Raw genomic sequence first — 24,882 nt, 5'->3', positions numbered from 1 at the left:
CCTAGGGAAGAGGTCTTTTTTTTTTTTTTATAATTTATTTTCAGCATAACAGTATTCATTGGTTTTATACCACACCCAGTGCTCCATGCAATCCGTGCCCTCTCTAATACCCACCACCTGGTACCCTGACCTCCCACCCCCCGCCCTTTCAGAACCCTCAGATTGTTTTTTCAGAGTCCATAGTCTCTCATGGTTCACCTCCCCTTCCCATTTCCCCCAACTCCCTTCTCCTTTCTATCTCCCCTTGTCCTCCATGCTATTTGTTATGCTCCACAAATAAGTGAAACCATATGATAATTAACTCTCTGCTTGACTTATTTCACTCAGCATCATCTCTTCCAGTCCCGTCCATGTTGCTACAAAAGTTGGGTATTCGTCCTTTCTGATGGAGGCATAATACTCCATCGTGTATATGGACCATATGGGAAGAGGTCTTTGACAGTCTAGAAACAGACTGAGGATCACCTTTACAGGGAATTGTGGCATCCCAAGCATCTAAAGCAAGATATGGAAGTGGGGGTGGCATGCTTTCTTGACCCCACAGACTCTATGCTGTGAGGAGGGAGATAGCTAGAATAGAGCCTTTAGATGGGTCTGCTTGCTGCTCTGAAGGGAGTACTGGAAGTGGAGGTACCAAGAGTAGAGGGGGATGCTGTGCTCATTTCCTTATTATTCAGAGTCCTCAAGAAAGATGAATTGATGCCCAGCCTTAATTGCAACACCAATACCTAGCCTACTCCCACTGAGCTTTGCATTTGCTACGTGTCTGTCTGTGTGCGGCGGTATTACTGACAAAGCTGATCACCTGTTCAGACAGGGATGCCCTCCTACCACACTGTACAATGTATAACCATGGGATGGTTGAAACCGTTCCTAGATATCAAGACTTGTCCATAGAAAGGAGCTATGAGAATTCAATTCAAACATGCCTAATCGAGGCTTACAATGCTTTTCCTCTAGATATTCAAGAGCTTTAACCTTACACTGAAACAGAATGTAATTGCTCTGAATTCTTTTCTGCCACTCCTGAAAAGGTCAAGTTTTTGTTAATCATACATTAATTTGCTTACATGTATTACCTTTTTAATGAATGACTGCCTTTTTCTCACTTAAATTGTTGTCATGAGATTTATTCTCACTGGAGATAAAACTAGATAGTCTTAGGGATGTTGCTCCTTACGTGTGTGTTTTCTGCAAAGTGAATATTCACTCAGTGTTTATGCTTGACCTCGTGCAAGGACTGCTTTGAGAGATCTAAGATTCAACTGTTCTAAATCAAAAGATCTAGATTTGGATCCTTATTGATCTTCATGTCATGCATGTTGCCCCTTCCTTAAAATACAACAACAGCTCACATAGGTTGCCTTCCAAACTGATGTAACGGAGTTAGCGGTGGCCTTAAGAATTCTCCACTGCTTCTATTCTCAACTTTGGTATTCCCTTGTAAACAGTATCTACTTAAAACAAGCAAAACTTTCTAGTAATACTCACCTCTTTAGAGAATGTTATTTCTGTTCTTCCGTAGAAGGAAAGCCTTCTTTATTACCACCTGACAAATGAGCCCCCTCTCAGCCTGTTGATTTCTATGCTTGTCTGTTTCATGAACTTAATTCACATGGTTTGGTCTAACCAAGCCAATATGCCCCCACAGTATATGCACCTGTGTAAGTAGATTACTCCTCCCCCCAACCCTAAGTTGAATGTCTCTTCTAAGCAAAGAGGATTCTTCTCCACGATACCCCAGAAGATGCTGTGAATGTCTACGCGTTAAGAGGATGAGAGTTGGTAGGCGCCAGTGAGGATTGTGTTAAATCTGCCCAGACACTTAAGTGTGGGAAGATTTCTTACTTTCACTTTGTTAGAAGGCAATTCTTTGGGTCTGTTTTTGTACTCAGGCTGTTTAAAAAAAAAAAAAAAAAAAAATCCACATGAATTAGAAGGAAAACTCCCTCTGGATTCATTAACTAGTGTTAGGACATTTTATTTATCATCTTCTATGGCTCCAAAGAGAAGGCCAAAGGGATTATCCTGAGAAATGGACAAGCATCTCTAAGAGGCCGTCCAGGAACACGAACCAAGTCAACTTCACTGACAGTGTCCCCCATATGAGAAGCAGACCTCAAAATCCAGTTGGTTCTTTTCTTTTCCTGTGTGTGTGTGCGTGTGTGTGTGCGTGTGCGTGTGCGTGTGCGTGTGTGTGTGTGTGCTGTTCGCTAGCCCTCCACATGACCATGGGTGTGTTAGCAATTACCGACGGTGAAACAGGAACAGCACTGCCTTATCTCCCTGGTTTCCCAGTGTCACTAAATGCATTTTATTTTGAGATTCCTGGTGGTGCTTGGCAAAGATAAACAAAATCTTCCATCAGGAAACCTGTGAGCTATTTCCACAGGAAGTTTCAAATCACTAAAGTAAATAGAAACTCTACATGATCTCAATGGTGTTACTTGGGCTCGCTTGGGTTCTAATTACCAGGACGGGACCTCAAAACAAATGGAAAGCTTGTGGATGGTCTTTGAAGAAATGATTTGACCGCAGTCAGTGCACAATTCTTCGGGTATCTGTGTAAAAGTTGACGGCTGAGGTTTTACTCTGCAGGCTTGGAAAAGGTCCCAAATATAAAAAGATGCTGAATTAGAGGGGCTATTTCTGACACCTTATTGTTATGTTAAAAATGACTATCAGCGGCTTCTGCATCTTCTGGCACATTCTTAGATATTCATTTTAAAAGCAGGAAAACCTCTGCTGGTCCCCTCTCTCTCCAGCCACTCACAGCTTCATAAGCCGCTGCTACCCCCTGCTCCCAGGTTTCAAATGAATACTTTGGCATTTCTTCAGACGTGACACTTTATAATAAAGCCAAAGCCCAGAAAAATCAGAAAAACAAGCAAAGTCGGATTTAGGAAAGAGTTGATATGATATCTAATTTTGGACTATTGTCCCCTTAAGGTTTAAAGGTTTCTTTATAGCTTTGTGTGCAACGGATAATAATAATAATAGCAGAACATAGCGCTTTTCATCTTCAAAGTACTTTGTAAAATGTTGGCCCAAATTCTTTGCTCAAATACAGATACGCCACTAAGTAACAAGCAATGGGAGGGTTTTGGGAGCAGGTCAGTTCAGGGCCAGCAACCAATTTTTTTTTTTTTTTTTTTTAATCCTCTGGGGAAATGGTCCAAAATGAGACTAGGGAACTCTGAGTACAAAAGCTAAGTGACAAGTCCAGAGTAAGAAAGCTGAGGAGAAGAGCTCATGAGGTGTTGCTGGAGATGGTGATGAAGGTTAGCTGGGGATTGACAAGAGACAAATGGCTTTTTTTTTTTTTTTTTTTTTTTAAGACTTTGTTTATTTGTCAGAGAGAGAAAGAGCACAAGTAGAGAGAGTGGGAGGCAGAGGGAGAAGTAGGCTCCCCGCTGAGCAGGGAGCCCAATGTGGGACTCGATTCCAGGACCCTGAGATCATGACCTGAGCCGAAGGCAGATGCTTAACCGACAGAACCACCCGGGGGTCCCTACAAATGGCTTTTAATGGTATATTCACTTTCTGAAAACCTTTACTGTTTTTGAGAGGAAAAGTGATTTTTTAAAAAAATTGTTCCCTCCCTCCCCCATCACCTCCACTTCTGAAATCAGGCAACTCTTTCAGATTCGTTGGCTGCCTATTGTTCTTTGACATCTGAGTAGAATGATCTCCGTGAGGGGGACCTAAGCAAGTACTGTGGCTCGTTTCTACCCACTATGCCCACCAAGAGCAGGCAAGGTGATGGCACAGTAGCAGGCAGGGATACTGTCTGTCCAGTGGTTGGAAACTAGGGACATCAGGTTTTTTGTTTGTTTGTTTGTTTGTTTGTTTGTTTGTTTTCACTGGAGAAATTTAGGATTAAAGTGGTAGGGACTGACAGGACTGAAGTCTCCTGCCGTGTGCTTGGGACTTCCCCTTCTCTCCTGGTCACAGCGTATTTTGGATAAGTCTGACCATAACACCACCCTTGGTTTTTAGTACAGATCGCTCTCTTAGGACTTGCCTATTTCACCCGCTCACCCACCAGTAGAAGTTCTAGATGTATTACAGGAATGGGGAATGTTGCTGTCACCCCAAGATGTAAAACAAATTGTGCTCTGAAAAGGCACTGAGGGCAACCAGGGAAAAATGTGCCCTCCTAATAACCAGCCTGCTTAGTACCTGCTGCCTTGCTTCTGGCAGAATGGACTTCGTTGGTTCCTACCTGGGTTTGATCGGTTCCCCCAACATGAAAAGAGAAGTATTCACCCTTTTAATGCCGATACTGAGAGAATGTGTGTCAGAGCGGTTCTTAAGATCTGTGACAATCTCCAGAGGAGACACTGATTTTTCTATGAACTGAAGTTCTCTGTTCTTATTTTATAGACGTGCCAAACGGATTTCATGTTAACTTGGAAAAAATGCCTACAGAAGGAGAGGACCTGAAACTGTCTTGCACAGTTAACAAGTTCTTATATAGAGACATTACTTGGATCTTGCTGCGGACAGTTAAAAACCGAACAATGCACCACAGCATCAGCAAGCAGAAAATGGCCATCACGAAAGAGAACTCCATCACGCTCAATGTCACCATCAAGAACGTTTCCCTGGAAGATTCAGGCACCTATGCCTGCAGAGCCAGGAACATATACACAGGGGAAGAAATTCTTCAGAAGAAAGAAGTTACAATTAGAGGTGAGCACTGCAACAAAAAGGCTGTTTTCTCTCGGATCTCCAAATTTAAAAGCACAAGGAATGATTGTACCACACAAAATAATGTAAAACATTAAAGGACTCATTAAAAAGTAACAGTTGTCTCATATCATCTTGATTTATTGTCACTGTTGCTAACTTTCCGGCTCAGAGGAGATGCTCCTCCCAAAATGAATTTGGAGATGATAGGAGTGATAATGAGCTCCCGAGGTCCCAGCTCTGGGCTCCCCACCTCTGGGCTGAGGGCTCTGCTCTCTGGGGCCGACTTGGTGCGCCTTTGGATTTGGAGGATCCCTGCAGTGCATTCTCTGTTGTTCTGCTCTTTGCTGTCTTCTCCTGCCTGATAGACAACAACTTGGGACTGATCCTTTCCTCCCACTTTGATGCCAACCTCTCTGTGTTTTTAAGTTTCGAAGCTACGCAAACTGAATAATTTAAACCAATGCTGGTTTCTGCCAAAGATGGACATGAATAAGTTAATTTGCCAGCTCAGAACAAGTACAGTTGAATTTGAGACTCTTACCGGACCTCTGCCTGGTTTTATTTTGTACTATTTCATCCGCTCTCAATTTGTAAATAGCACCTGGAAGCAAGTGATAATGCTTATTTATTTGAAAATGCTTTTTTTTTGTTGTTTTTTTTACATTAAGCGCATTAATCTTAGACTGGAGCTTCTAAAATGGGCCCCAGGAGTGCAAGATGTCGGTGTAATCCAGTGGTAATTAAAGCTTTAGCACAGTATGAATTCAGAATGCCCACCTGGGTCAAGGTCACATCCTGGCTCTGTGCACTCTGGGTAGCCAGCCGACTAGCCAAGGCAGGCTCCCCCCTCACCGCCTCTGAGTGGACTATCTAGCTACTGACCGCATCCCCAAAAATGGACATCATGCCTTTATCTTACTTAGATATGTCCCCTGGTTGTTCTTTTAAAAAACCCTCTCCTATTTAATTGATGGCATTCAAAGACATACATACCACAATCAGGTCATCAAGGAAATCAAGGCTCTTGTGACCCGTGGTTGAATGCATTCTTCTAAATGTGAATCTAGGATTTGGCCATTTTAAAAAGAAATCCACTTTCTTAATGGGATTTTTATGGGAATTAAGAAATGGCAAAACCACAGAAGCAGAATTCAGAACCTTTGAAAAACCCACCTCATTTTCCAATCAGGAGAGATGGAAATCTCCTCTCCCGAGCTTGTGTTTGAGGGGAAAGTGACTTTTTCACCAATTTACTATGCATTGTTCTGTTGTTTTCATTTATGATTGATCATTATATGTACCTTGAGTGAACTATTGGAAAACAAGCCACAGTGACCGAAATAGCCACGGCTGAGAACACCGTGGCCGGGCAGCCCGATAGAAGGTGACAATATGACAACTTCTCAGGCTTGGGAACTCACCAGACTGTTTCCTCCTCTAGGTAACAGCCGCTGTCCCCAGCCGCTGTCCCACGGCTAAACTTGTCTTTCACGTGGGAATTGCTTTTGTCAAGTGTGAAAGAGTAAACAATAGCGTTTCCCCGGAATGCCAGTTTTATGGCGCCCCCAATGCTCTGAAAACAATTAGTAACCTGGAAGTTGTCAGCCCAGAGGAAAGAATAATCAATTGTATCTGGAAAAGTTACCTATGGCTCTTTTGCCTGGCGTCTTTGTTCATTCTAAGCCAGCGTGTTCCTTCAGGAAACAATGCCTTGGTGCTACAGATCGTGGGGACTCCATTTTCACTAAAGCCAAAATAGCAAATGGGATGGTTGAGGGGTTGCTTCTGCAAAGACGGTGACGCAGACACGCAGAAGCTATCGCTGCCTTCCCCCTTAAAACCGCGCCTGCAATTTTGCAGGGAGGGGAAGGGTGTTAGTATTCCCAGGGGAGGATTTTAAGGACTTCCAAGAGATGATTTTAAGAATTCCACAGAGTAATTGTTTGCTGTGTAATTCATCTCTCCAGAGAGTTTCAAAAAAGAAAAATCTTTTGGGTGGGTTCTGTTTTGTTTGGGTCATTCCTGGGGAGTTTGGAGGAAGGAGAGGATCGTGGGGAAAAAAAGAGAGGAAGAAGAGCCTAATATAGAGAATTACAGAATTGGAGTAGAGGGCATGAGGCTGGTTCCTCAGCTCCCAGTCCAAGTGAAGAAGAGAAACTCTGTATTTAGGAGACCTGGCAGATCCTTGGGGCCATAACACTAAAAGCTGAAAGAAGAACCCGGTAGGGAGCTATCTTTGGCTATTGATAACCCGCAGAAATATTCTGTTAATTTTTATTTTCTCCATTTGAAGGGATCAGCTCCACTTTGTTAAGTTTGGGAAAGTAGCTACCTTTTCCCATCAAATAACTTGGGGTTAATATTAATAATAAGGGTTCAATGTCCTTTTCTTACCTAAAATGTCAAAACAGGTTATAAAGTATAAAGGGGAATTGATACAATGATTTCTTGGTTGATCGGTCATTGAGAAACCAGTCAAAAATGAGAGAGTTCGCGTAGGAGAGCTTTTTTTTTTTTCTTCCAGAAATGGGTACAAGGAAAAATATAATACTGTGTGTTTCAGACATGTTTATATGAACTTTGTATTTAATTGAGAGTCCTATGTTTATTCTGCAGTCTTTTTGCTGCTTCTCTTGTCTGAAGTTTGTCTAAGACAGATAGGGCCTTTGGGAGTTCTCAGTATATTTCTGTTAAAATAAACCATTCTCCTTCATATAAGTGTTTGCTAGTACACCTGTCAGGGAGGTCAAATGCTGTCTTTGTTGATGATGCTGTAGTTTATAGCTATGAAAATAATTTTCAGTGTTGTAGGCCCTATATTCAGGCTTCCTTTTTATAATAAGGCCCGTGGGCAATGATTGATCATTTTATCATATTTAGTGCATGGGAAACAGTCACAGTGGTAGGGAAAGCTCTTAAAATATAACTCCATGAACTGTGTCTGAGTTTTAAACGAGATATGTCGAATTTGGCTCACCACTGTAATAGACATTACATTGGGAATATGACACTGTTCTTCATTATCTCGTCCTGTTGCACTGATTCTTTTGGAGTCTTTACTGTGTAAAAATGTCAAGATTGTAACAATCAAGCTTGTGAAAAGTTATCAGGATTCAAGATTTTGATACCTGGCTGCATTTATAATTAGGAAACACCATTTGACAGACTTAGCACAGACAGCAAACAGAAATGTTGAAATGGTTCTGCTTGGTCATGGGATGCGATGCAGGACAGACCAGAAAGATACACGGACAGAAGGCAAAAGAGCCGTCGTGATCACTCATTCCACGCTCTGAGAGTTTCTAAATCAGGGCCCTCCTTTCAACGCTCTTTTTAGCCTTCCGATTTCCTTTTGTATAAAACGAGGAAAGAGCTAGGGATGCGCTCTGGAAATCAAAATTTAATGAGAAAGCTGTTTCCCCTTGAAAGGTATAGGATACTATACTTTTTAACCTGAGATTTCGGAATTGCTCGAATGAATGCAAATCCTGAGAGTTTCCCCGCAGGAATAAAAAGAGAAAGGTTTGGAGCGTCGGGCAGCAACCCTGCGGGGACACAGGGTCAAGCCACTGCCCTTTGTCACCTCTCCTAGACTTGTAATCGCTCCTAAGCGGCTTTCACAGTGTTAGTACACTAAGATGAGGAAATCCGCAGTGGTCGGAGACCGCTCAGACTGTGTTATTGAAGCCAGGGGCACAGAATGTGTAAGTCATGCCAAACGCCTTTTGATTTCTGTTCCAGGATGCGCAACAGGAGGGGGTGAAGACGATGACACGGGAGGGTGTTAGGTGACGCGGGAGAGACGTTAGGAGTTGTCTTTATTCTTTTCCCTTGGAAGCTCCAGCTGCCAATCCAGCACTCGCCCAGCTAGAATGTATCCACATCAGCAGGACTGACTACTTCGTTAAATAGAGACACTGTACTCAACTGGGGCCTTTGGGGGTACTGCTGTTCCGATGTGGGATTTTCATGTTGTAATGTATTGCATCCTAATGTATGAAATTCATTTTGTTGTACTATATTGGTTGGCATTTTATTAAAATAAATTGTATTGTATCATATTTGTATGTTTTAAGAGAAAATAATATAAAATACAATATTTGTACTATTATATAGTGCAAAAACTACAAACCTATGCCTCTGCCTCTTGAATGAATCCTTTGGTTGCTCGCACTGGGGAAGGGAATGGAAGAAGGAAATAATCAATAAAGCTTGCAAAGTTCAAGAAATTCTCCTGTTTGGTCTCCTGCCTCATACCTCAGGTGACTACGGAGAGAGTCACACAGACACGGCCTCACAAACACATCAAGAAAAATACCTGCAAAATTACATGAAGCTCATCGCTCTAATAGGATATCTTTATGTAAAAATTCACTCTAAGCCTCCATCCAAAAATCGTGGTTGTCCTGTTTCGGTGCTCATAGAGGATGCAACATCCTTAGGTCTCAGAACAGCTGCTCTCACAGAAAGGAAGAGAACTCGTTGGCCAGGCGAAACCCGTGCTACCGAATCCTATAGCATTTTGTTCTCGATTTTACCGTGTGTTCTAACAAACGTCAGTACATTAGAACTTTCTAGAGATGACGCAGATTACACAGAGAAGAAACATTGAGGGGGCAAAATAGGAATGAAACCATACGGTGGAGTTTTGCTGTTTGTATCTGTGAAGCGTTTCCGTGCAGGGCTAAGAAGGGAACACAGGTGACGAGGATTAACCATCCCCTTTCTTTATTCACCAGATCAGGAAGCGCCACACCTTCTGCGAAACCTCAGTGACCACACGGTGGCCATCAGCAGCTCCACTACCCTAGACTGTCACGCTACCGGCGTCCCAGAGCCTCAGATAACCTGGTTTAAAAACAACCACAAAATCCAGCAAGAACCGGGTAAGAGAGCTTGTTTTCCTTCACTTCCTCTGTCTCATCATCCTCTCCCTCCCTCTCCCTTCCTCTCCCTGCCTCTCAGACCTCTAGAACCTCTGGGCAGTAGAGCACTGGTTCATGCTGAGAGCAACTTGAGCCTGTTCTTCTGCCCCTTGCGGGGGGGGGGGGGGGGGGGGGGGGGGGGGGGGGGGGGGGGGGGGTGGGGGGAGATCCTTGCGGAATGTGCTTTAAAGGGTGCCTTGGTAAAGAGATGCTAATAGCCCCTGAGACAATGTGTCTGTTCAACTTGACAACAGGCAAAGTGAGGAGTGCGCTCCTTGGTTTGAGGTGCGGCAGAACTTTGCACAGCTGGTATAGTCAGGAAGACCAGAGCTGTTTTAGAATCTTTTAAATGCACTTATTATCAATTTTCATGATTTGGTAAAAAGAAGAATATTTTAAATGAGAGAATACCGGCTTAAACACAAAACAAAACGAAACAAAACAACCAGTGAAACTAACGGTCGCGTGTTAATTTTCTTTCAAGAAAAAAATACATCTAAGAACAACTAGACTTAAATCAGTAAGGATCAACGCTGTCTGTTGCCTGCTTCATGATCTTGTCATGAAGATTAGAATGGACTTCTTTATAATCTTGCTGAATAGTCCCATGTACATGAAAAACTAAAGAGTACCACTTATTTGCAATATCCCAACAACCTAAATCAAGTGACGACCACTATGGCATGGTCCTTGCATGTGAATTCTCTACGCAAAACGAAATCCCCACTGGAGGGTGAGGCACAGGAAGGGCTGGTGGTAGACGAGCTCTGATTTTAAGACGTCTTAGAAACGCCTCACACTAAGCTGATGCCAGACTAACCACGTCAGGTCCCTTTTCTCCACCGAGCAGCGCCTTCTGTCGTACTGACGTCATTCACTCCATCACCCAAACCAGACGCTGCTGACCTCCCCTTCGTCCTTCTGTCATCTGTCACCAGGCTGAGCAGGTCGTGTCTACTGAATACGAAATACTTCTCAAGCCCTGCCTTTCCTCTACTACCTTGCTGTCCCTCTGTGGGTTCAGGAGCTCACGATCGGTCTCCGGAACGTCTCTGGACTCTCTACCTCTCTACCTCTTTTTTCCTCTCGGAATCTTCTCCGCACAGCTGGATAAGATCTTGGCAGCTGTGAGCACCTCACGTTCCTGTTTCAAGTCTTCCCCTGGTTCTCTATCCCAAGACCAAGTTCAAGCTCTCTCACAGACAAGGACCTCGATAACCGGCCTTCCCTCCTTCTCCAGCTCCATGCTTCCCCTCCCCTGCTTTGAACCTTATATTCTAGCACTTGCCAAACCCTTGTGGATCGCGGCACACATGCTTCTTCAACCTCTCTGCTGCTTTTGTTCCCGTGTCCCCTCTGCCTGGAGTACCTTCCCTTCATCTAATGCCTACCTGCCCTTTAACACCCAGACTGGGTGTTCTTCTTCTAGAAAGCCTTATTCAGCCCCAGCAAGGAAGGGGAAGAACCTCTAGTGGTCTTTATCATTTATAAATGTTCCTGTTCTGTCTTACTGAGTTATTTTACAATCATCAGTTCACCTGTGTATTATCGATGCGTACTTCTACTGCTCTCTTTCCGTACTGTATCCCTACATGTTTATCATCTTATCATGCCTCATCCTGAGGGCAGACTCTAGATCTTTTATCTTTTTTGTCTTATTTGTATCTAATTTCTCTTTTTATCCTCAGAACCTGGCATAGTGCTTGGCAATCAATCAATGTTTCATGAATGAATGAATGAGAGTTTTTCAGAAAATCTTACTCTAGTCTGAGCAAGTTCACCTGGGAGCATGAATGCCTACACTTAGGGATGGTTGGGGAAGCTGTATGGTAGAATTTTTAAAGCTGAAGGGATCTTTGGGATATCTTTGGTCCCATTTGTAGGATAGAAAGTTTAGGCCCAATGAGGCTAAGTGATTTGCCCAAGATGACACACTATTAAGATGGGCAGTTTCATAGAAAATGAATGCTTGAGGTATTATTCCTGAGGCATTCTATCTTGACGTATTCTACCAAAACCAAAAGATGAAGACAAGGATAAATAAATAGAACGGTTTGTGTAACAGTACCTGTAGCATCCTTCCTTTAGAGGTTCAGAGTTCACATTAGTATGTTAAAGATGCCAAGAAGCCCTATATTAAAGAAATCAGGTAAATTGCTTTAAAGTATTCCCACAAATAATTTGAACATAAAATACATTTTATGAGATATTAATGTAAGATGTTGGGTTCTTTGAAAGAAGTAAATTTGGCTTGTGTTCAGTTTTCATACTTTGGATGTGGGTTAAAGAATTAGGGTTGAGGGGCGTCTGGGTGGCTCAGTGGGTTAGGGCCTCTGCCTTCAGCTCAGGTCATGGTCCCAGGTCCTGGGATCAAGCCCCACATCAGGCTCTCTGCCTGCCAGGGAGCCTGCTTCCTCTTCTCTCTCTCTGCCTGCCTCTCTGCCTACTTGTGATCTCTGTCTGTTAAATAAATAAATAAAAGTTTTAATTTAAAAAAAAAAAAAAAAGAATCAGGGTTGAACCAGTTTCTAAAGCTCATGGCCATTCTGGGACTAGAGGGTAGACAAGGCAAGACGGAATGCTAAAGCAGTTACTACAAATGGAAAAAGATTATGAGGTGTGAGGGAAGGATTGAGTCCTACCATTGCCCTCATGGTTCAGGGAATTTGGGCAACTCACTTATCCCTCCTCTCTGAGCCTCAGTTTCCTTACATATACAATTGGGAGAATACTGACCACACAACCACGTGGTAAGGTTTAAATGAGTTAATATCACTAAACTTACCCCTAGTTACGGCTGAGTAAATGCTATCTTCTGACCCACCTCATTTACATAGAAACTGGCCATTGAGTTGTCCGAATTTGTTGGAAGGTATCAGATAAGTTAATTAATTCAGCTCAAAGTCAAACACTTCTAAATCCAATAAAGATCTCTTCCTTCTAGCTTTCTCTGATCTTCAGAAGGCCAAGAGAAGACTCTCTAAAACACGTCTTACATACATACTTGCATAAAATCTTTTATGAAAATCATATGATGCTACTGTTGGCATTTATGAAGTTCAACTGTACTAAGTCGTCCATTTTCTCTCCTTTTATTCACTCCTTAAAACTGCTATAGCCTTTTGGAAAAGAACTTTTTAATTCTCTGGAGATAATCTCTTACATGCATGTAGTATTTATAAAGTTTCATATATAAGATTTCCAATTTGAGGCATCAAATTCAGCAGCCAATGCAGTAGGCTCTATGACTATGACCTGCTGACTATGCATGTGGACATCTTCAAAATTCTTTTGCCAATTCATCTTTTACCAATTCTTTATTTCTTTTTTTTTACAAACCTACGGGCAAAGATTACAGGTAACCAGAGTGACAGTCCTTGACTCACTGGTTTTCCCAAAGCTGAACCGGGAAAACACCAAGATCGCAGCCTAGAAAAGACTGAAAACTAGTCCATTTTAAATTAAGCCTTTGGAAAGCCATATTGAGAATACATTTTAAATAAAGTTTAAATAATTAATAATTAAATATATATTTAATGCGATATCTTTACAATACCAAATATAGAATTAAATATATTTAATGAAGTATATCATTATAGATATATTTCATTTATGAATATAAAATATAGAATTATATATAAATAAATAATGGTTTAAAAGTAATTAAGCTAATTATTTAAAATTTAAAAATCCAGAGAAGACACTGCACGGCCTTGAGAGAGCTGTAACGCGTGGCAACTCAAATAAACTGATACCCTGAGAGGATTTCAGTGGCCTCGGGTCTGGGCTGGGATGGGGTTTGTTAAATGACAACTTAGCCTATTCCAAAGAAAATAGGAGAGAGGAAGCAGGGCACACGTGAGAGCTCATGCTCCGGACAAGTGGTTATAAAATGCCTCCCGAAAGACTATGGGAGAGCTTTTCTCCTCCCTCCTGATTTCCTTTCAGGAAGCTCTTCAGTGGGGCACAGCCATTCTAGAGAAGAAATGCAGTTTCAAGAAAACCTTATGAAAGCTGCTGAGTAGTGCTTTCTTGGGCCAAAGGGCATCCGCAGGAACCAAAGGGAGGCTACGCGCACAGGCCCAGGAAAGCATGTGCATGGGGGACACAAGGCAGTCCCCAGCAGGGCACCCTCTGTAAGCCATGCGGCCCCCGTGCCTGATGGGGGCCCTCCTGGCCCCCTCGAGCACCTGCCGGCTTTGGGGGCCTCCATGTAGCTGCGCTGTCCCACATGTTGCCATTTCCTCCTGTGACACTCCCCACCCCCCGCCCCCTGCAAACAAAAGAATCTTTGCTTCTCAGCCAGCGGACCCTAGAGGCTGCCTCCACTAGAAATCCTTCTTTCACAACCCAGTCCATAGAGACCCTTCCCTTCCCTTAATATCTGATTTATTTACCATTCATGCCATAGACTGTGTCACTTATTCCCTTGCTTTATGTGGGCTTGTTTGGAACACCTTTGAAGATAGAGATAGTATCTTAATAGGTCTTCTTTATTAAAAATAATAAAAATGTATTGAGCCCTCCCTAGGAACCAAGGCACTGTGTGAGATTTACAAATATCTCATTTACTTTTCACGACTATCATCAGGGTAGGTACTGGGCTTCGATGGAGTTTCGCAGAGCAAGTTTAATTCAACAAGCGCTGAACTAGGCACCTGGTCCTGTTCCAGGCATTTCACTTAACATGGCATGTCACATAACAATCCTAAGAGGTCTGATAAATTATGATGCCTGTTTTACAAAGGAAAGAATGAGGAAGTGTAGATGCAGGAGAACTAGCAGACTACGTCACGGAGCCTGTGCCAAGCTGTCCGAGGCCGGGACCAGAGGCTGGGATACCAAACTCTGCACACTGAGCATGGGGGCTGACCGCTGGTGCACATTGCTCCCAGGAATACACAAGCAGCACTTTTTTTTTTTTTTTTTTAAATGGGCTCCATGCTGAGCGTGGAGCCCAATGTGGGGCTTGAACTCAGGACCTGGAAATCAAGACCTGTGCTGAGATCGAGTCTGTGGCTTAACCCACTGAGCCACCCAGGTGCCCCTAAGCACATTTAAATGACCTCATGGGTGCTAATAAGCATATTTTTAAAACAATGGATATTTTCTCATTTCTAACCCTTAAAGCTTAAGCTTCCCAAAGTTATGGTTTATTTTTTAAAATGTTAAAAATTTACAGCATATTAAAAATATTTAAAGCACTTTTTTAAAGAAGGCTTGCCCATGGAACACCTGGCTGGGTGGGTGGAGAGGGGACTCTTAATCTTGGGTCTGTAGGGTTCAAGCCCCACCTTGGGCATAGAGATTACTCAGAAATAAAATCTTAAAATAAATAAAATACAATAAAAGCAGACATGCCCTGTATGAAGTTAAAAATTATTTTAAACCCAAATCCAGTTACTTTTAAGTTTTAAAAGGTTCAGAATTTATTCCATAGCAGCCCAACACTCTCTTAGTCACTCAACAAACATTTATAAGGCAGTACTTTGTGTCTGGTGCTATGTAGCCTCTGCCAATACAGTAGTGAATGAAAAAGCTAAAATCTGAATGATCAAATATCTAAAGTAATTAGTTTATGTAGGTGTTCAAATGAACATAACCTCTTCAAGCCACTACCGCGTGTGTCCTAACTTCTTTACAATCATCGAGTGAATAGTTGGGCACCAGAGTTAACGAGTCTAAACCTGGAAAAAGGTGAATAAATGGGACAAGTAGAAAATATGTCTCCATTACAGGTTTAAAATATCTTTGAATACATTAGCTAATTGAAAAAATACATCCCCTCTGCTTCAATTTTCCTACCTTCATGCGGCATATACAATACAACAACTATTCCTTGTTCACTAAATACGCAGAATGCAAATGAAATAAAGAGGAAATAAAGGCAGGAGAACTTCCAAATTAGACTGAGGGAAGAAGCCACTCGGAATTCTTAGGAGGGACTGATAGGGTGCAGTGCGTTGAAGAGAAAAGTAGTTTGAGGCGTGTTTACTTCGAAGAGACAGGTGAACCGAGAATTGATTAGCTAAAATGAGTGTAATTTCGAGGACCAGGTGGGGGAAAAAATGTCATATGGAAGGCCCAGTAGCAAGTTGGAGATGGATTCTATTGGCCAGTGGCTGCTTTGAGTATGATTTGATTCTTAGGGGTACAAAGCAAGCTCCTCTAAGAAACGTCCCTTTCTTTTGGGTTAGAAATGTAAAGGGTTTGTAGACTCCAGTCTTGGAGTCATGGTGCAAAGTCATCTTGGAGACCGCACGTATGACCTCCTGGGTGTCATCGTTACTTCTCCGGCCACCTGCCCAAGGGACCTGCAGTTCCTCCGAAATGATCAGAACGCTGCCTTTCGACCTCCCACACTTCCCAGATTCCCCACTGAGGTCCTAAAAGTGTCCAAAACTGCGACAGATCGGAGCAGGTGGGGCCGTCGGCAGCAGTGTGGGGACACTTTACGGACACGAGGGGTGTGCGGAGCAGATCTGCAAGGCCTACCTAGCCGCATGTTGTTTCCACAAAGGCCCAAACCGCCTCCCAAGTGATTGTGCAGAGTAAACGGGGTTTCTGAAAAAGTCATTAAAATGCCGGAAAAAGTAACAAACTTTCCTTTGAAAATATTTGAGAGGACAGAAAACAATGCCGCTCTGAGATGGTTTCTAGTAAAGATTGCCTAAACTGAGAACCCATCAGCAAACTTGCTTAAACTGAATTTCTATGCAAAGTCTTTCAGAATATTTTAAGATCCGAGCACGACGACGCTGAGGGGAACAGCAAAGACTTTAGAAGGAGTAAATTCCTTCTTAAATAGCCTGAAGCTGGAGCAGGGGAGAATTGCTCTGACCCCCTATTCATATTCCTTCCTAAATTGGATTTTGGTCACTAAGACCATTTATCTAATGCCCCGAAGGGGACAGCTTCCCTGTCACCACTAGATCACAGACACCAAATACATGTACCTATAGTGCATATTCAGACTGAGGGGACCAGCTGTCCTTGTACTGGGGGCTGGGGGTGGCAGAATGACATCGGAAGGGTAAAGTAGCTTTCAGAGATCTAGGAAAGACCTGACGGAGGGTAGAGGAGAGAACGAAAACGGATGTTAATGCCTAAGGATAATCAAGTGCCTCCCTGTCCCCTTCAGGCTGTTAGAATCGGCAGCTTCACTTGATCGCTACCTGGTACTAATAAACTTCAGAAATGTCAATTATCTTTTGTAAAACTTGAAGAGTAATTGCCTTCTCTTTCTTATGAAATCCACCCTTGTGGTGCATAATGAATGAAGACGTGTCCAAGATTCCTGATATACTTGGTGCATGGGAGGGCAAGCTGGCCGCTCTGTCCCCCCCACGGAGCCCCATCAGTCCCCTGATGAGACTGGCTAAGCAGCTGCTCTCACTGCTCCTTTCTCTCCAGCATGTCTTTAAGTAAGGGATGGGGGATCCACGTACCCAGACCAAGAACCCCCAAGATTCACGTGGCTATCCAGTATCTCCCCTCCCTGGCCAGAAGCTTCCAACAAATTCTCAAGGCTTAGTTGTGCCCCCAACAATATATGCATAGGGGACCTTCTGAACACGTTGCAGAACCAAGACTCTGTACCTTTCTAAGGATAAACATCCATTTAGAAGGTGAAGAGAAAGGAGCGGAGTTAAGAAAAGAGTGCAGTGAAGTAATAGCAGGGAAAACATTTCCTTGGTTGGCACTGCCAGAATTCAGAGCTACAAGCCCAACCCCAGATGAAAGAGGAGCCCTGACTTTGACCATGGCCTCGACACGGTGGAGAAATGGAGGCTGTCACTTTACGGACTTCTGCAATTACTTGTCCATGTCAGGCAGGTTCAGTGAGACTGACAAGCACAGCTATAGAGCTCTCTGGTTCACACCCAGAAAAGTGAAGTGACCCGTGGGTAGAGTCCCATTTTGTAATGAAAATCACTAGAAGTTATTTATGGAGAATCGGTCCTGACACCCCAATCTATCTCTGCACTGAGATAACATCCAGCTTATTTAGGTATTGTATGTTCTTAAGATGTAGCTAAGCCTATCCTAATGCTTTGCCCAAAGAAAATTTCTTGGATGTGCTTTCCACCAGCCCAGAAAAGCCTCCACAGCAAGACCCCACTGAGAGAATCAGACACACTAAGTTTGCATAAGCCCATGCATATAAATGGCAGGGCAGGTGGTTCAAGTTTGGTTTTGTGCCTTTTAAAAAATCCTCTTGAGGGGCACCTGGGTGGCTCAGTGGGTTAAGCCTCTGCCTTCGGCTCAGGTCATGATCCCAGGGTCCTGGGATCGAGCCCCACATCGGACGCTCTGCTCTGCAGGGAGCCTGCTTCCTCCTCTCTCTCTGCCCGCCTCTCTGCCTACTTGTGATCTCTGTCAGATAAATAAAGAAAAAATCTTTAAAAAAAAAAAATAAATAAAATAATAAAAAAAAAGTCCTCTTGATTTTCAAATGAAAAATTAGACCATAAGAGAGGGAAAAGAAATGGAGAATGTGAACATCATTTTCGAAAGCACCTCTCGCCCCCTTGTCTTTATTATGGAAAAATGCACATAACATAAATATTACCACTTAATCATCAACATGTACAGCTGGGTGACACTAAGTATCAACCAGCAGCACTCTCTAGTTTCCAAACTTTTTCATCACCTCAAAGAGAAACCTCGTACCCATTAAAGCTTTTGACTGTGAATGAAGCTCAACTTTTTATTCTTTTGTAACGTCTCATAACCCACGGAACTGTAGTTTGAGTATGGCCAAGGTCAGCAGCCTGCTTTGGCGGCTGAGCATCTAGGGCTTGAGGGACCAATAGCAGAGAAAAAGAAATGGGAAATGAAGAAGAACGAAGAGAAATAGAGGCATGTATGTCTATGGTGGGGGACGAGAGATGGGGTTCCTTCCCAGTGGTCACCCCCACAGATCTCAGGGCTGCACCTTGTCCAAAGTCACTAACCCCAAAAATAACAGCCACTGTCTGGGCGCTTAAAATGGGAGACGTCTCCATCCCCAGTCTCCAATTTTCTGCTTACACCAAAGACCGCCTGGCCAAAGAAGGAAAAATTACACTCTGCTTTAGATAATACTGTGCCTCCATCTCTTAGCAGAAGAATTAAATGAGGCTTTTCTACTCCATGTGTCCAGAACTTGCATTGCCTCCTCTTCCCCCCAAGTACAAACTTGAAACAGTTTAACCAGGACCTGAAGTGATAGACGTTAATGCAGCCGGCGACTCCCAATCCAATTAAGGACAACGCGCACACAAATAAATGTCTTCACGGATGACCTGGTCAGTGGACTTGGGCATGGCTTGCATGACTGCATCGATGCTGATAAAGTCAAACTGAGAAAGTCCATTCCTCCCCACCCCATGCTCAAGTGCTTCTCTTCTGCATTATCTCCGACTAGTAAGCAGCCTGAAGCAATTAGGTTACTTGTTTAGTTTAAGGAGTTATCTCATTCAACCCAGTCCTAAAATAAAGCAAACCAAACATATATTGTGTACCGCAACACACACACGTGTACACACACACGTGTACACACACACACACACACACTCTCTCTCTCTCTCTCTATAGGGGGCCAGTCTTCTGATGGAATGGATTTTGGTTTTGCCTTAATCCAAAATTATAAAATTTTAAATTATAAAATATTATAAATCAATAATTATAATTATTTAATTGTAAATATTAAATATAAATATATAATATATAAATAATATAAAATTTTAATTATAAATTGTTGTGAAGTACAACTTTCCTCCAAAAATATTTCATCATTGTATGGCCAAATATAATGAAATTTTGCAAATGTCTAAGTATTCGGAGATGTATATATCTTTTAAACTTTTATTCATTGGCTCTTTGCTGATAGTCTGGAGGTCCATCATTTTGTTTTTTAAACTACCCTTTTTTAAAATTAAATGGTACATGAATATATTTTCGTTGTAAAAGATCACACAGTTCAGAAATAGCAGAAGCTAAAAAAATTTCCTTGTGGACAATTAACATAGGCCAACTGTTTGATTTGTATTTTGTCAACAATTTAATCATTTTTTTTTACCTAGATATGTGCAGATATGCAAGTTGGGGCACACATAGATGTGGGGCAAATAATAAATGGGATTCAGTCATTCATTCATTCAACAGTTATTCACTGAAAGCTAGCTCTCCGTACCAGGAATATAGGAGGTGCTCTGAACCAGACAGGACCTTGAATTTACACTCTAATGGGAAAAGCCCAGGTGATAAATTTAACGAACAGAACTCTACACATATTGCCTACCATCAGATAGTAGTAACTCCTATGATGGACAAAACAAGGTCATAGTTCTTAGTGAGGGACCTGAAGAGGGGTCACATAGGACAGCCAGCCTCTCTGAGATAAATAGGAGTTGAGATCATGCTATGTGTTTTGTTTTAGGACTTGCTTTGATCACAGTGTACCTTGGAGCTCTTTCTCTGTCGGTGCATAACATTCTGCCTCGTTCTTTTTCGCCTCCATATACTATCATGTGGTACGCATGCTCATAATTTATTCTTCTGCTGAGGGAAAAACACATTCTTGACTTTAACCTCTATGCAATGCAGTACTAAAACTAGACCGGTTGTAAAAACACCTCTTCGCTAGACACAGAAAGGCCACTTCGGATGGATGGCTATGGTCTGCAGGATACGTGCACCCAGCCTCATGGAGCAAGTACTGCAAATCTGAATGGAGACAAGAATCTATGCAGCAGGAATGTGTGTGCCTGTGTGTGTGCACGCATGTGTGTGTGTTTACAATGTATAGATACGAACCATGAAACTTTAGCTATCGACTATGTGTAACTATAGACTTAACACCGCTGGACACGTTTTTTTAAGTGCCTGAATCATCTTGAAATACTTCATTAGAACAAAGGCAAAGTTCACAGTGAAAGGGCACAAGAATGCTTTTCATTCTTAAATGTTTAGAAATACATGTGTGTTTGGCACAGTTTCAAGGTGCTGACTTCAACTACAACCCCTTCAAGTCAGCCAGTTTACAATTTCTTGACAGCTTTTTGAAACCATTCTGTTCTCATAACCCAGTTTTGTAAGTCAGGCTTGTGAAGCAATAGATACTGTCCCAAATGAAAAGACCTTTGTTTATGGCTTTTCCCTTATTTTGTGGTTTCGTGAAGAGGAATATTATACAGCATTTTCCACCACTGGTCTCAATCTTATTATTACTTTTTTTTAGAAGGAAGGCGGAGGCAGGAAGGGCAGAGGGAGAGAGAGAGAGAGAGAATCCCAAGCAGGATCCACACCCAGTGCAGAGCCTGATACCAGCTCCATTGTACAACCCCGAGATCATGACCCGAGCCAAAATCAAGAGTCAGACGATCAACCAGCTGAGCCCCCCAGGCACCCATCCACCCTATTCTTTTCTGAGAGCTCCTCTTCTCTCTTTTTCATGGCTGAAGAGCCAACAGTCTCACAAGGGATCCCATTTCCCATCAGGTCTCCTTTAGGCCATGTGTTTTAAACATCTCATAATTCTCTTCCAACATAACACGTTATTATAAGGCTGCTTTTCACTATGTCTCAAATTATTCCACCGCTTGCCAACTTTTATTTTCTTTCATGTGCAAGTGCTCTGCCACGTGGCTTGACCTTAGGGTAAAATTCTCAGCAGAGAAAGCAGCAGCCCAGTGGCGATCCTTTGGAAACACTGGAATCATTTGCATTTTTAGGGCCATTGAATGAGTCCACCATTGCTTACTCCCCAAATTTGTCAGTCTTTGTAGCTTACCAAACTTGGATGTCTCTTCCCCATAGTTGTCCAAACCTCTGAAGTTTGACTGGATAAACACAGTCTCCTCTGTGTTCTTTGTGGAATGTTAATCCGACATCCTGCTTCCAGTTTTCTTGGGTAGCATTAGTCATCTTGAATCTATATTTGGCTCTTCTGGTCCCTTGTTCAGATACAGCTCTTAGCTTATCAATTCCTTTAAGAGGTATCAATCTGCAGGTACAATTTACCATGTACTTACAACTATAAACATCATCATCCTCATGGCTTCTGTTTATCAAAAATATATCATGTGCCAATTTTAAAGAATTTATCATTTCATTGTTATTCTCATAATAAAATGTACTTTTATTACCTAACAGCTACTAACTACCTAGTCTATGAGCCAGAGAGAAAATGAAAATGAGCAAAACTTAGCTCTTACCCTTGGAAAACTTAAACATAATAGATACAAGTCGGTTTTTAAATATGTAATGTGAATGCTATAAAATTCCATGAGCTACAAATTGGTGCCTCCACTTGGAGTGATCAGGGGACCTTCATGGAGGAGGTGTCATCTGAACTGGAATCTGATGGTTGAAGAAGAGGGTTTTTTTGTTTTGTTTTGTTTTTTAAGATTTTATTTATTTATTTGACAGAGAGAAATCACAAGTAGTCGGAGAGGCAGGCAGAGAGAGAGAGAGAGGAGGAAGCAGGCTCCCTGCTGAGCAGAGAGCCCGATGAGATCATGACCCTGGACCCTGAGATCATGACCTGAGCCGAAGGCAGCGGCTTAACCCACTGAGCCACCTAGGCGCCCCTGAAGAAGAGTTTTGATGCTGACAATTAATTTGGCCAAATTGCATGGATATGTTCTCTAAGTTAGGAGTACAGATGCTTGGCTGAGTCACGAAACAGGAATCCCTGGTCAGATTGACAGGCCAATTTAGGAAACAACAAGCAGATTTTTGTGGAAGGAACAGGAAGAAAACACATGGTGTGCATTAATTTAGTCAAACAGCTCAATTTAAAGATCGGCAGATTTATTTACTCAGTGGTAAATTGGATTAAAGTTCTGTTTCATGCCCTTCTCTGGACAATGTGGTATTTATGTATAAAATGCCAAGACTGTCTTTCAACTTATGGTATCATGAGAAGAAATAAAATTGTGAAAATCCCTTGAAAAGACTAAAAACTGAAGGAGGTGTTCATATGTGGAAAATGTAGACTGCACCCCATGGATAAATATGTAGACCAATGTTGTCACAAACTCTGATCTAAAACCTCCACCAGCAGCCAACACGATAGATGCTTCAAGTTCTTACGCTGGTACTGTCACCAGATTTCCTTGAAGTACTAGTTCCTACAAAAATAACTCCACATCAAATTTTACTTGAGCCTTTGAGGCTAATGGTTTAACATAGACGCATGAAACTACCTGAGTCTGCGTCTCTAAGCTCAAGGACCCAAACAAAGCTCTTGAAGCTTAAGATCATAAAATTAACTGACATAGAACTTGACAGACTGGGGAGAGCTGGGTATGTGGGGCATCCACGTGAGCTACCACCTTACTCAGCTTTGGATAGCAAATGCTACAGAGCTCCCTCCTTTCCTCACCCCCTAAATTCCATTTTCCATGGTCTTGGTTTCTTTGGCCATCTCCTCCGTTGCCAAGCATCTGCCCAATGCTAGACACTGGGGCTCAGTGATGAAAAGACAGTGGAAAACAAAAGTGAGAAAGTCAGCAAATTCACTACAAAACGTTAAGTGTTGGAGTAGAGGCAGGCATGAGGTGATGCAAGAATAACAAAGAAGGGGCAAAGAACATCAGATGCTTTCCAGAACATCTACATTTGCCTTGGCCTGAATATTAGGAAGTGAATGCGAGCTAAGTGACAGGTCAAGAGAGTCACAGGCAAAGTCATGGAGGCTTATGAACCGTCAATAGACAAGGATGTCTCCCACAAAAGATGCCCTTAGGGATGCAGCAGTGACAGAAACTGGGAAAAAAATAGGCAGGGGCCAGATCATAGAGGTCTTTTCTTCACGAATCATCCATGTACATCTTCTAAGTCAAAGTTATATTTACTCTACCCAGCATACATGCTTCTGTTGGCCCTCACAGCAAATTTACGTAGGTTGATTTGGTTGCCAACATTTGGAAATCATAAGCTTTAACATGAAAAATCCAGATTTCTGTTGATGGAACTAGAATATTATGCTAAGTGAAATACGTCAATCAGAGAAAGACAATTATGATTTCACTCACATGTGGAATTTAAGAAACAGAACAGAGGATCATAAGGGAAGAGAGGGAAAAAATGAAACAGGACAAAATCAGAGAGGGAGACAAACCGTAATGGACTCTTAATTGTAGGAAACAAACTGAGGGTTGCTGGAGGGGAAGAAGGTGAGGGGATGGGGTAACTGGGTGACAGGCATTAAGGAGGGCACATGATGGAATCAGCACTGGGTGTTCTAGGCAGCTGACGAATCACTGACCTCTACCTCTGAAAAGAATAATATGTTATATGTTAATTAATTGAATTTAAATTTTTTAAAACACTCAGAAGATGGGGCACCTGGGTGACTCAGTCAGTTAAGCGTCCAACTCTTGCTCTCAGCTCAGGTCTCAATCTCAGGGTAATGAGTTCAAGACATGTGTTGGGCTCCACGCTGGGCATGGAGCCTACATTAAAAACAAAACAAAACGAAACAAGAGAAAAAGCTACAACCCTCAGAAGACAGCAATGGACTCAAATTCCCCGACTCCAGTTGGTTGGAGCTAAGTTAATGCTTCCATGTTTAGATAGGAGACAGGCTTTCTGCACTCCACAGACACAGTCCCTCTCCCATGATCTCATCCCCAACTCATTTATGTTATGTGCCCGGCCCCTGAAGACATCGACACTTGCAAATCCTGCTCTGTGCCCTGTTGGTCCAATCTGATACAGCTTCTTTCAATAAAGGGAAATAAATCATGTTTTAACAGAAATTGTTATGTTTTTAGTGGTTGAAAATTACTTAGGGGATTCCTCTAGAAGCAAGCAGATCTACAATTAAATGGTTTCATCTCAACAACACAAAGTAGAGCATCATGTTTCTAAGTGAGTTCTACTTGTTAGTTTTAATGATTAACACCTACAGGGAAACAAAATTCATTTAGGGTGACTCTTCAAAGAACCCAATACCATTTTGCATAACAACAAAATTATAACCTATCTAGGAATAAATATAACTGAAAAGATATTTAAAGAGAAAATCATAAAGCTATCAAATGACATAAAATAATGCCAAAATAATTCAAAGATATTTGATATTCTTGGAAGGGAATATTTATTTTTAGAAGATTTTATTTATTTATGTGAGAAAGAGAGAGTGTGAATGAGTTTGGGGAGAGGCAGAGGGAGGAAAGAGAATCTCGAGCAGACTCTTCACTTAGTGTAGAACCCAACACGGGTCTCGATCTTACAACCCTGAGATTATGACCTGAGCCAAAATCAAGAA

General features: G+C 42.3%; 1 protein-coding gene across 2 annotated transcripts in view; it reads left to right on the top strand.

Moving 5' to 3' along the window:
- FLT1 (fms related receptor tyrosine kinase 1) overlaps positions 1–24,882 on the top strand; it is a 177,324-nt gene that overhangs the window by 96,443 nt on the left and 55,999 nt on the right. The window contains exons 13-14 of one of the 2 annotated variants that reach the window (XM_045069645.1): positions 4,387–4,695; positions 9,435–9,581. In XM_045069645.1, the coding sequence (XP_044925580.1) occupies positions 4,387–4,695; positions 9,435–9,581 (456 nt within the window). Of the gene's footprint in view, positions 1–4,386; positions 4,696–8,436; positions 8,827–9,434; positions 9,582–24,882 lie in introns of those variants that run through there. The other variant, XM_045069646.1, reaches the window with a different exon arrangement.

The sequence above is a fragment of the Mustela putorius genome, unplaced genomic scaffold (genome assembly GCF_011764305.1).
Source record: "Mustela putorius furo isolate JIRA1106 unplaced genomic scaffold, ASM1176430v1.1 tig00003942_pilon_pilon_pilon, whole genome shotgun sequence".
In the NCBI taxonomy this organism is placed as follows: Eukaryota; Metazoa; Chordata; class Mammalia; order Carnivora; family Mustelidae; genus Mustela; species Mustela putorius.
The sequence above is the reverse complement of the archived record's forward strand: the minus strand, read 5'-3'. Positions and strand labels throughout refer to the sequence as shown.